We start from the raw sequence: 13,799 nt of genomic DNA on the forward strand, positions 1-13,799 counted from the left end.
ACGTTTTTTATAGCATGTCCGCTAAGCACTCTTAGAATGATGCAGATCTTATTTCAATGTAAGAAAGTATAAAACACTATATGGCATTCGACGGGCGTATATTGTTCCGCCCACGGTACTCTTGTTTGTTCATGTGAATAACCTTGACACACTTTCATTGTTACATCTGGTAAATTATGCATACATCTTTAAAAGTCATCTTCTGGATAAAAAAAAGACGGGTGGTGGTATTTGACAAGTTGCATTCTGGAATGAAGGGCTCGAAAGCTTGTTCGACGTAATGTCCATGCTTGACTTCAAGGTCACAATGGTCAAATATGTTTAAATCTTTTAATTTTAATCGTAAAAAAGGTTCTTTTAAATTACTTATTCACTGCTGTTTTGCCTGTAGCGTTATTTTCGTCCACTTTCAAGGTTACAATTGTGAGATTAGTTCCAGGTGAGCGATGCAGGCCCATAGGGCCTTGTGTACATCGTGCGTGTAGTCATCCTTACATATTGAAGCAGGTAATAGGAGAACCCCTGTTAAATGTGGGTGTGAATCTCACCTTGGTTCCTTTACTTATTTTTTCAACGAATTATTCTCAATAACCAATAGTCAGGATGATGATATTTTGCCAGAAGCATGCGGGATGAAGGCTACCAAATTAGTTTAAATGAAATAACAATGCTTATGGCATGCTCAGATGAAAAAGTTTCTAATTTGTTACAATCAATTACCTTTGTGCATATTCAATGTCACAGTTATCAAATATGTAAAAAAAGACATTGAATCATATTCAAGTTCCTAGTGATTAAATAGGTTTAAAAGATTAAAAGAATAATAATAATTAAAATACAAAGGGTGGTGATATGTGACACGTAGTTTGCTCATACGGAGAGCTATCGGATTTGTTTATGTGAATGACATTGACACACTGTCAATGTCAAATATGTTTACTCTTAAGGTTACAAGATCAGGTGAGCCAACTTGAACTTTTGTGCCCTCACTGTTTGCTTTAGTGTTAAAACATTGCCAGATCGATGAAATCTATTGATTCTGTCAGAAATATAGCAAGGCAGCTGCTTTTCTTAACAAAACATTTAGCATTTAAGGTAATCGCAACAACTTGGTTGATCCGTTGTCAGTATAGAATGACTTATTGGCATACAATACTTGTTTTTTTCGGCTTAGTAATTTGGTGAGGTAGGTCTACAAAATCGGCATTAGACCCGTGATATCGAATGGAGGTAAATACATCAACAAACGTTGCCCGTAACATATACACATGCGCGCATACATTAAACGCATGTATATATAGCTTACAAAAAAAACTATTTATTCTATACTTGATAACTTTTAGCGATTTCATTGACCAAACTCAATTGAAAAGATTTTTGGTGAATATTGATCTCTAAACGTTGCTTATACAAAAATATCTGTGCTTTTATTGCTGGTTAAGCCAATTTATACGATTTAAATAAGTCTTGCACCCAAACTATCTAATTTAAAAGATCAAATATATTTTGCTCACTTTATTGTCAAGGAATATAATAAAACTCAATAAAAATCAATAACACGGTTTTAGATCCACATATTTGTAAAATGGATTTGTTAGTACTATTTGAACATATTATTTAAAATTAGGTATTATCTCCTTAGAACAAATTTATTGAATATAACACCTGCGAGCAAGTTCTTGTAAGTTACCCGGGCTGATTTTAGTTGCGTCAACGTCGTTTCCCTAGGGTATCCGGAACATGTTATATGAGTTACAGATATGTTGACCTGCCTCGGACTGTCTTGCTGACATAACTGAAGTGTAAAATTGCGTTGTCTTGTTGTTGGACAATAGAAGAATCGGCATCGCAGAGCAACCTATGCATAGCACAAAGTGATGTTTAATGACAAATTTGTAGTATCGTAATATTTCTCATTCTCTTTTCTCTTTCAAACATTTTCGGTTTGCGTAACCTTGATTTCTGACTCCTAAAGTTGAAATTAATTTTGGCAACAGTGTGACAGAGTCACGCATGACTGAATGCAACAAAAGGCTAAATTTCCGATCAACAACACTCGTCCAAATTCTATTGCCAACTGAAACGTCATTTTACAGCAGAATATCAGACATATTTTTTTTTTCATATATGAAAATAGTCAAGAAATGTAGTTAAATTAATTATGCTTTAATGTCGATGTCTTTGGCAGTTTTGTGTGGCATTGAAAGGGGAAGTCTCGTGGATCTACATATCCGTTGATTACGTAGACGCCAATGGAAAAAAGAACACGCTGTCACAGCATTTCTACGACATCATAAAAGCCCAGAAAACTGCACAGTATGTATACAGATAACTATATACAATACTTCCCCTCGTGTAACCGAAGTCAGGCTCGAGGAATTTACATTGATGACATGTTTTTAGACAATAACAGAAGCTAATCAACTCTAAACACGCCTTTCCTCTGTGGTCAGTCGTCCTCCAATAATGCTATTTCTCAAAAAGTGATAAATTGAAGCGACCATCTTGGATTTTGTTAGTTGAAGTATTTCAAAAAGACAGACCGTTCTCAAATTTCTTAGTTCGGTTTCCCTTTGTGAATGATTTCGTATGTTTATTTATACGTGGCCGCTAGACAGCCATATTTGATTTTATCAGTTTAAGTATGTTGTATTTCTTAATTACATGAGATATATTTTTTTAACTTTATATGTAGGATCCCTTGGTCTCTATTGTAAGGATCCATTGGTCTCTATTGTTGCATGGTTATCAGTATATTTAGTTGGATTGAAGTTGAATGTACATTCTTGACGTTTGTTCTGTACATCAATCTACCAACTGAAAACAACTGCCATTAGACCATGAATACACTATGAATACAATGATTATCATGCAACCAGTCAGCTGATTTCACACACAATGCCCACTTTCATATTAAAACGCATAGTACCGTTTCTAAGAAAAGTTATCTCCCCTACTCCAAGATAACATAGTTGCCAGAAATAATAAGTACAAAAATCATCAATGGTGCACCATTGTACTTTTATTATCATTCTTTCTTATTTATAAATTACTTACAACATTTTCATATTAAATACTGACTTCCGACTCGCAATCGGTTCCTCGTGATAACGCACTTTCTAAAACCTAACCGTCAGGCTGTTTACTCCCCGTGATATCAAATTGCACATTATACTCAGAGAACAGTGTAATGGCACAGGGCACGTCATCCACCAAGTAATCATCATTTACATCTGCAGTTTATTTTGGTGAACGGCACATTCAACGGTTGTACATTTAACTTCAAATGAGCATGGATCCATGGCTACTGCCGACGGGTGCTCGGCCGACGAGTGTCCTGGATGGTTACTTGGGTGACAGATGATTTGAAATAGCGCGAACATAAACTTTTTAAATGTATAATATGCGGTGTTTAATGCAAAAAAAAAATCAAATAATATTAACTGTCAGAAATGAAAGAAATATTAATTGCTGATTATTATTGGATTCTAGATATATGTTTTTGTTTCAACAAAATCAGCTGAACGGCGGACAAAGCGGAATTCGAAGATATGATGTTTGTGTATAGGCTGGAGTTCTGGCTTGCTACTTTTTATGGTTTCCTTCCGATAATAATATTAAAAATATTAAAATTACATAAAGTGAGGTGTTTTTTTTTTACCGTAGATCACCGTAACGTTAATATTTGAATTGAATATATTGCCTTCATGTACATCGCGGCAATGAATAGCAGTAGCTGATTTACATATCTTCTAAGGAGCGCTTACGTAATTCATTGCCGCAATGTACATGCAAAAAACCCATTCAATCCCTATATGAACACGGTTAGTGTCACTGTTTGTATTTGACCCGAAATGCTCTGAAGACGTTATTCTAAATAAGTTTTGGGTGCAGCAAAGTGTATTTTAATTGTTAATTTTTTTATTTTAGATGGAACTATGGCTGCTATAATTTGCGGGAATATATTACTGCAATCATCGCTGGTGCAACGCAGTTAGTTTTACGCATATTTTATATTTATGGAGCAGATGTTTTACTAGATGAGTTGTATTTTGGACAACAACCTACAACGTCAGATACGGGTGAGTTTTTTTTTCAATTTGAAGAAATCCTAGGAATAAAAAATAGTTGTTTTGGTTTACAGTTTGGTTTGTTTTACTTTTGTTACCTCCTATTTCATTATGAGGTTAAACCACTGAGTATAACCATGTGACATTAATACATTCTTCCATCCTCGGCGGGGTGAGGTGGGAGGAGAGGGAATTGTAGAAAGTTGAGCAACATCTCTTACTATGTTGCATAAATAATGCACGTTGACACAATTGTTGTAAAAATTGGAAAAATAACTTGTCTTAATCGGAACAGTATAAAACATTCCTCCTCCTCAGGTAAGCTAGGGTATCTCAACTTTAGGTCTGGATCCATCAGAGGCTTGTTGGCAACTTAATATTTTTACCCGATGGTTGTTTTTTTGCTTCCAACTACCCCGACCCCCACCCCGCTCTCAATGTGGATACATTATTCTTATTCTCTTATAAATGTTGTTTTATATCAGAATGCAATGTTGTTGTGACTTGCTCAATGGATTGCTGATGTGACGTTATTGCAGTTGTGATATGACGTCATACAATTGTTATATTAGTAGAGTAAAGTCGCCTGAGCCATATTTTATTGCATACTAACATACTAATATTGTATCCCTTGAATTTGATTGAATAACATTATCAATACCTCACATCAGAGATGGATTCTTTTATATCTCAAATAATAAAAGTCATTGAAAAATAGAGTGTTTAGAAGTACCCAACCGGTTCCCGGGGGGGGGGGAGTAATAGGTTTGCTCTCGGTCCGTCCTTCCGTCCGTGAAGTTTGTCTGGGACAAATCTTCTATACTATTTCACCTGGAGTAATCAGAATTGGTGTACAAGGACATCTTGCGATGGTGAAATGTGAAAAAAATCTGTGACATATCTTCTGAACTGTTCCACCTGTAGTAACCAGAGTTAGTGGATATCTTTGGATGGCGGAGTGCAAGAATTAGGTCAATAGGACCTATACACTAACATTTGACCTTCACTTTTGAAAATGTTAGTCCGGGGCATATCTTCTTTACTATCTTATCTCGATTTTCCAGATTAAGTGTTCAAGGACATCTTAGGATGTCGGATCGCAAAGAGAAGGTTTCAGGGTACTTTCTTAACAGAAGGCACATCCATACATAAGTTAAATATATAAATCGTAACCGGTGGGCGACTATATATTGCTTTGCAAAACTTAACCTTGTTTCCTGTTGAAATTCATCCCTGCAGGTCGGGGATCGAGAAAAGTGTATCGTAAGGGGCGATTAATGTTGGATCCCCCTGCAGACAAAAATAAATATGCTGCACCCATTGCAACATTCGGGATCTTTATCCTTTTATCTTCTATCTACCATTTATTTCCTAGCGCCTTACTTACTAATTCCTCACTTAGGGCTTTAATATTGAGCGTATACCAAGGTGAGGAAGGCAATGAGTTATCTACCCAGGCCAGGACATACCTAAGTCCTAAACAATGGTGGTTGTTATTCCCTGCTAATGCTACTTCACCCGTTGTCAGTATAATGTGATTTGGTGTAATGCTGTGCTGAGTGACTTCGACGGCATGTTGTTTCAGTGAGATTGCACTATGAATTCGGCCTCAGATCCGCGCTGTCACAAGGTGGAAAGTATATACCCTGTCTCCAGCACACATACACGATCGCACCCTTGCACGACAAGCATGGAGGCATGCCCTCAAAGAGCATTATCTGTTGATAGGACGTTTAACAAAGTAACACAAAACCTGTGGAAATCAGTTCAGATATGTTTCTATTCCGGAGACCCCAAGGGAAAATAAACCGATATTTCAAAAATCTTCTTCCCCAGGCTCTGATGTACTGCATTCAATGCTTCTGCATGGATTGACAGATCATCAGAGGCTTTATTAAAATTGTAAATTTCAGGACCCCCTGGTCATTCATTTTTAGGACCAAGTGAGCTTATGGTATAGTGCGGCGTCCGTCGTCCGGCGTCAACTTTTAACTTTAAACAACTTCTCCTCAGTAACCAAAATGCCTAAAGTGATGATATTTGGCCAGAAGCATGCTGGGATGAAGGGCTACCAAGTTTGTTCAAATAAATGACCTTTATCACAGGGGTCAAATATGTTAAAACCTTTAAACAACTTCTTCTGAATAACAGAGAGGTCTAGGGTGATGATATTTGGCCAGTAACATGCATGGGTAAAAGGCTACCAAGTTTGTTCAAATAAATGACCTTGACTTATATTCAAGGTCACTGGGGTCAAATATGTGTAAAACCTTTAAACAACTTTTTGTGAATAACCGAGAGGCCTGGGGTGATGACATTTAGCAAGTAACATGCTGAAATAAAGGGCTACCAGGTTTGTTCCAATAAATGACCTTGATTATATTCAAGGTCACAGGGGTCAAATAAGTTTAAAATCTCTAAACCACTTCTGCTGAATAACCGAGAGGCCTAAGGTGCTTAAATTTGGCCAGTAACATGCTGGAATGAAGGACTACCAGGTTTTTTCAAATAAATGACCTCGATGTATATTCAAGGTCACATGGGTCAAAAATGTTAAAAACATTTAAACAACTTCTTCTGAATAACCGAGAGGCCTAGGGTGATGATATTTGGCCAGTAACATGCTTAGATAAAGGGCTACCAAGTTTGTTCAAATAAATGACCTTCTTTAATTGTAAAGGTCACAGGGGTCAAATATGTTAAAATATTTAAACAACTTCTTCTGAATAACCAAATAGGCCAAGGATGATGATATTTGGTCAATAACATGCTTGAATAAAGGGCTACCAAGTTTGTTCAAATAAATAACCTTGAATCATATTCAAGGTCACTGGGGTCAAATATTTTGAACAATTAAACAATTTCTTCTGAATGACCAAGAGGCCTAGGGAGAAGACATTTATCCATTAACATGCTGGGATGAAGGTTACCAAGTTTGTTAAAAAAAATGAACTTGATTTATATTCAAGGTTACTGGGGTCAAATATGTTTTAAACCTTTAAACAACTTCTTCTGAATAACCAAGAGGCCTAGGTTAATGACATTTGTCCAGTGACATGCTTGAATGAAGGGCTACCAAGTTTGTTCAAATGAATGACCTTGAATCATATGCATGGTCACTGGGGTCAAATATGTTCAAAACATCTAAATAACTTCTTCTGAATAACCAAGAGGCCTAGGATGATGACATTTGGCGTTTAACATGCTGGGATGAAGGGTTACCAAGTTTTTTCAAATGAATAACCTTCGCCCATATTCAAGGTCACAGTGGTCAATAAATGTTTAAATCTTTAAATGATTTGTTCTGTATAACCAAACAGTCCAGGGTAATGATATTTTACTAGAAGCATACTAGGTTGGAAGACTATAAATGATGTTCAACCAAATGTTCTTGACCGACATTCAAGGTCACGGGTGTCAAATGTTAAAATATTTTAATAGGTTCTTATTAATCAAACACTGATATTCTGCCAATATTTGTATTTTAGTCCACTTTTAAGATCACAAGTGTGAAATGAATACCAGGTGAGGTATTCAGGCCCATTAGGCCTCTTGTTCCATTGGGGAGGGGGTAAAGTTTGCTATAGTTTACAAGAAAATATCACTTTTAGGTATAATTTGACAATTTTATGTAGGAAACTGTTCTTACTTGGTGAGAATTATCCATGGAAAAAGATGGTTTCCTACCCCAATCCTAGGGGCCAGAGCGGGACAATAAAGGGAAAATAAAACAGTATTTCAAAACTCTACTTCTCAAGGATCAGAGGTACTACAGTCAATTCCTCTACGTGGATGGAAAGATCATCAGGCGCTTTATTTAATATTTTTTATAAGTTTTCTATAGTTTATATAGAGTAATATCACTTTTGGACATATTGTGTCAATTTCTGTAGGAAATTATTTTTACTTGGTGAGAATCATCCTTGAAGGACGATGATCCTTGAAGGACGATGGTTTCAAATTATAAAATTAAGGTCGGCCTCCCCTGTGTGCAAGATGCATGCGTGTAGTGTATGCGTGTGTGTTTTGGGTGGCTGCGATATGTTCGTGTTTGTCTCTTTGTGATGGCGCGGAACTGATGCCAACTTTATCGTGCTACCCCACTGAAACATACTGCCGAAAAAAACCCAGCAGAACACCCCACCTGGTCACATTATACTGACAACGGGCAAACCAGTCGTCCCACTCCTTAATTGCTGAGCGTTAAGCAGGGGTAGAAAATACCATGTTTACCATACTCTGGTATGTCTCGGCTAGGTAACAGAACCAAAAGCCTTCCTCACAGGGGCGAACGCTCAACTAAAGGCCAAAAGTGAGGCATTGTCAAGGGAGATATTAGGAAGGAGAAAGCTGTTTAGAAAGAAGAGAAAAGATAAGATCCCAAATTTAGTCGCCTCTTATGATCATACAATGGGGGCAGCATGTACAAGACTTGCACCCTTACTGCAGAACATCTGTCAGGGGGATGGGGTAAAGTTGACTATAGGTTATATAGGGAAATAACACTTTTGGGTATATTTTATCCATTTTAAGCAGACAATTATTCAAACATGGTCAGAATCATCTTTGTGGATGAGTGTATAACATTGTAAAATTGGGATTCCTGGCCCAACCCCAGGGGCTAAGGTGGGGCCCAAAAGGGAACATTTATCAATATTTTGAAATTCTTATCCTTTGATTTCACTTAGTTTTCATATTGATTTCAACATCACATCTCAACAATGAAATTGAGCTACCAATAACTATAGTATAACTCATGTGACCGCTGAGGCCCTTGGGCTTCTTGTTATGTATTCCGTGTTTTTTTGTGAATGTCTGTTTTTTACATTGTTGTTTAGCCCTAAATGACTAAAATTGTCGATGTGCCGTAAAACAAAACAACATACTAAATGACCAAAGGTGTTAATAATGTGCGACACTTACTAAAAGTAGATAAATATGTCAAACTTGAACTAAAAGGTAAAAAAATGTTTAAAATAATTAAATATTATCTATAGCATGCGATTTAAGGAAAACGATAGATATGTTTATGCCAAAAAACCATCAAATATTGACAAACATTGCTTGGTCAAAAACATTACCATGAGGTTGATGTTATTGCTTTTAAGATCGATTGAAAACGAAGAAAATTCGTTAATGTATCAGCAACGAAAAGTTGTTTGCTACTTTTTCCTTTCCATTATTTTATGATTAATTACCTTTAAAAAATGTGTAAAAAAATAGGATTTCACGTTTTTAGATCTATTGCTCTTTGCTTTTCGGGATCTTTTGTTTTAGCTCTGGCCTTACTTTGCAGATCTGCAATCTCTTATCGGAAACAATATTCAATTTGACGTTTTTTTTTACTTTTAAGATTAGTTTGATGTTTTATTTGGCATATGTTTTTGTCGACATTGGTTGGACCTAATGACCTATCCCGTGTTGATGGGCCGTTAAGCATTGCTAATAAAATAATACTTTGCAGATTAGTGAAATTGAAGCTCTGAGATTACATTTGTTGTAGTTTTGTTTTAAAAACGTACATGTGGTTTAAACTTGGAGAGACGTTTGTTGAGAACACAAAAAGGGTTAGTGAATCAAGCTCTTTCAAATTTGTATTGCTGCTAACTCAAAAGTTCCAGTTGTGATTGATGTTGTGTTTGTTTTTGTGTTTGTTTTTGCTAGATGATGCTCATCTACGACGTCTACTTTGCTCTCCAAATGGTTACAGAATTATAGACGTAGATGTGACAAAGTCTCAGAATAGTTATGATGTCACTCTCAACTCTGCCTTTGCGGGACATGGATTTCCTTTATTTGCCGTCGATGAGACTCAGGTAAGACTTTAGTATCTTCCATACCGGTAAGAAATAATTATCATGTAGTAAGATAGTCTGTAGTAAAACGACTACAACGTACAGTTGTGAGTTTGCACAACGGTACACGTTGTGAAGTGTGCACACGATGAAAAACTGTGACAACGGCGTGTACAATCGCAAAGTTGTTCTATAGGTGTTGTGGAAGATATTTATTAATGAACGGCCTGTGTATACATACTTTTCCGTATATAAACTTATATTTCCTTATGTAGCCATATTTCAGCCATGGGCTTATTAATTAATACGTGTACATATTATATACATGTTTGCACTGTACATGTACAGATAAAATACATACAACACCTGTTACCAGGGCTTGTTCTCGATTCCCCTATAAGCTCAACTTATCTGAAGGTCTAAGTGCACTCATGCAATGGTATAGCCTCCGTTGTCAAAACGGTTTCTCCTCAATAACCAATAGACATAGGGTGATCTTATTTGACCAATAGCAATCAATGATCTTGTTGAACTGCATTACCTTGGCCCACTTTTAAGGTCACTATGGTCAGATATGTTAAAATGCATAAGTAACTAAAAAAAACCAGTGTGATGGTATGGAGTTCTCTGGAGATAAAAAAATAACAATTCTTTAAATAATTCCTCATGAACAAGAGAAAGCGGGGAAGCCCCCTGCATAATTTTCGGAATTAATTTACAACTCTAGAAATTGTTGGTACAGTTGTGGAATCGCACAACGTTACATTATGTGCAGCATGATGTGTGAACAATAAAAATCTTGACGATTATTGCTTTCACACATTTGTGCAGACGTTGGATGAAGGTTGTTCGCTGACAATCATGGTTGGTGTAAATTGAGAAATGGCTGAACAGTATTTACGGTTTTGTGTTTAAACATGTATAACTTGATTTTTAGCTCACCTGGCCCGCGGTAGAGCGTCCGTCGTCCGGCATTTTACTTTAAACCACAACCTAATACCCGATAGGCCTAGGGTGTTGGTTCTTGGCAAGAAACGCACTGGGATAAAAGGCTACCAAGTGTGTTCGAATGAATGACCTTCACCCATTTTCAGGGTCACAGTGGTCATATTAATATCGTTAAATAACTTCTCTTGCATTACCAAAAATACTAGGATGATTATATTTGGCAAGAATCATGCTTAGAAATAGGGCTACCAAGTTTGTTCAAATGAATGACCTTTCCCTGTATTAAAGGTCATAGGGACCAAGTGTCTTATAACACCTTTTAACGACTTCTTCTGATAAACAAAATGTAGCTGATGACATTTGGCTAGAAGCATGCTAGAATGAAGTGCTTCAATTTTGTTTAAATGAATGACCTTCATCTATATTCAAGGCAACAGGGGTTAATCGTCTCAAAACGAATCATGCTCTTTCTGAAGAACCAACAGGTTTGGGATGATGATAGTTGGCAAGTACCATATTTGGATGAACGGCTACCAAGTTTGTTCAAGTGAATGGCATGCACCCTTATTCAATGTCACAGGAGTCAATTGTCTTAAAAACCCTTTAAATGGCTAATTCTGAATAACAAATGGAACAAGATTGTAATTTTGTGCCAGCAGCATGCTGGGATAAAGGGCTATGAAATTTGTTCAATGCATGACTTTCGCCCAGATTCAAGGTCACAGGGGTCAATTGTCCTACAAAACCTCTAAACGACCTCTTGTGAATAACTAAAAGGGTCTAGATTGAAGGGCTAACAAATTTGTTCAAATAAATGACATTCACCCATATTCAAGGTCAAATATGTCAAATTTGTTAAAAACTTTCTTCTGAATAACAAAAATGTCCAGGGTGATAATATTTGGATAGTAGCATGCTGGGATTAAGGGCTAATGAACAACTAAAAGGACACGGGTGATTTTGTTTTCATGTAAATGATTTTGACACACTTTCAGGGTCACGTCTGGTCAATTGTGTATACATCTTTGAAATTATCTTCTCAATAAACAAAAACGATATAGGGTGGTGCTCTTTGGCATGTTGCATCCTTGGATGAAGGACTATACAGTTTGTTTAACTTAATATTAATGATTGACTTTCGATGTCACAAGGGCGAAATGTGTTTACATCTTTTTACAGTTTAACATCTGTTTACAGGTTCTTTTGAATTACTTAACACTGCAATTTTACCAGTAGCTTTGTTTTAGTCCACTTTTAAGGTAATCATTGCGATATTAATACCAGGTGTGTGATACAAGCCCATGTGGTCTCTTGTTTAAGTATGATTATATTTTCTAGCTAGATATATCAGCTGATCATTCTATGTATTTTTTTTATTTAAAAAAAGGTAATTTCGGTGTTTTTAAAAAAACATAATCGACACATGTCAAAACTATAACACAAATGACCACTGTCCCTTATACAAGTAAATATAGCCACTTTGTACATGTACCTGGACCGTAGTCATCACCACCCGGGGTACTCGTGAAAATCAAGGAGAAGGGGAGCTTCAGGCCAAAAAGAATACAAACAACAAATACTTAACGTACCAGCTTTCTTTGTCAGGCACATGTCAGGGAAACCTGGGGTCATTCATCAAAATGTTATTTACCTGTTCTGTTACCTGGAAGTCAAAGCCATTCTTGACAGTCTAACGGTTACTGATATACTGTATAACACTCATTGTAAAATTAAACATCAATTCAATTAGTATGATGAGAAATGTATATTATATTATGTTTCTTATTCCAAACGAGCCTTCCGGAATTTGTCATTCCGTAATATTGATCAGCCAATTGTACCAGCTCGCACGGTATGCGAATGATGTGCCCACGCTATATTTCTGCGTTGTGCAGTCACACAACTGTAACAATTTGACGTTTTTCCCCCATTAGAACCGACTTGGTCTTCGATCATAAACCTTTTTTTATCTTCATGGTCTTTACTTGCTATGGTCCTGAAGGTAGGGCGTAAGAATTGTAACTGCTGCACCCACTGCAAGATCGTAAGAGGCAACTAAATTTGGGGTCTTATCTTTTCTCTTCTTTCTAAACAACTCTCTTCTTCCAAATGTCTCCTTTGGTAATGCCTCACTTTTGGCCTTTAGTTGAGCGTTCGCCCCTGTGATGAAGGCTTTGGGTTCTGTCCCCTGGCCAAGACATACCAGAGTCTGTAAAAATTGTAGTTTCTACTCCTGCTTAACGTTCAGCAGTTTAGGAGTGGGACGACTGACTGGTTTGCCCGTTGTCAGTTTAATGTGACCGGGTGGGGTGTCCTGCTGGGTGTCTTCGGCAGTATATAGTATATAGATATAGTAAGGATTGCTACAGGACCTATGCAAATCTGCAGAAACGGTCTTTTTAAACCATATTTAAATGAAATTCATCTTCTATATCATTTAAGACACAACAAACAAACTATTTATGTTTTCTATACCCTGGTATTTGCCAGTTTATATACCTATCACAAGACTCGACCGACTAGTCAATAATAGTAACATCAATTCAGCCACGGACTAAGACAGTTTTTACTTGACAATAAAGTAAGATATAGTGTTAACTATTTATAAACGATCCATGAACACTGACCAATGACCGATGGATGTTATAGTTTAAATTGTGTGCCTTCATTTTTATTTGGTTTTAATCCTTTACGAAAACTGATCAAAAGAGTTCAACAGACTGCTTTGTTTTATTCGCGGCTAGTTATGAACACTGTACAGCCTATGATATCAAGAACTATCACTGAATGTGTTATCGTCTATGGTGTTGAACGATCAATTGGTAAAGCTAAGTGATTTTTATTTATTTTAATCCTTTAGAATAATAGTCATAATAACCTCAACACATCAATTTCATTATATGTGTAGATACACGTTTACACAAAAAATAGTGAATCAAGGGCTTTATGGTTTATACATATTCCTACTACGCCTACAGTTTTACAT

At 36.5% G+C, this 13,799-nt stretch overlaps 1 protein-coding gene across 1 annotated transcript in view; it reads left to right on the forward strand.

Annotated features, from left to right (window-relative positions):
• Nucleotides 1–3,300: 3,300 nt before the first annotated feature.
• The window catches only part of LOC110453556 (fibrocystin-L-like), a 44,645-nt gene continuing 34,146 nt past the window's right edge, over nt 3,301–13,799 (forward strand). Inside the window, exons 1-3 of the mRNA XM_021502532.1 lie at nt 3,301–3,353; nt 3,931–4,082; nt 9,735–9,886. Coding sequence (XP_021358207.1) covers nt 3,301–3,353; nt 3,931–4,082; nt 9,735–9,886 — 357 coding nt within the window. The remainder of the gene's footprint in view (nt 3,354–3,930; nt 4,083–9,734; nt 9,887–13,799) is intronic.

The sequence above is a fragment of the Mizuhopecten yessoensis genome, unplaced genomic scaffold (assembly GCF_002113885.1).
Source record: "Mizuhopecten yessoensis strain PY_sf001 unplaced genomic scaffold, ASM211388v2 scaffold7453, whole genome shotgun sequence".
Taxonomy (NCBI): Eukaryota; Metazoa; Mollusca; class Bivalvia; order Pectinida; family Pectinidae; genus Mizuhopecten; species Mizuhopecten yessoensis.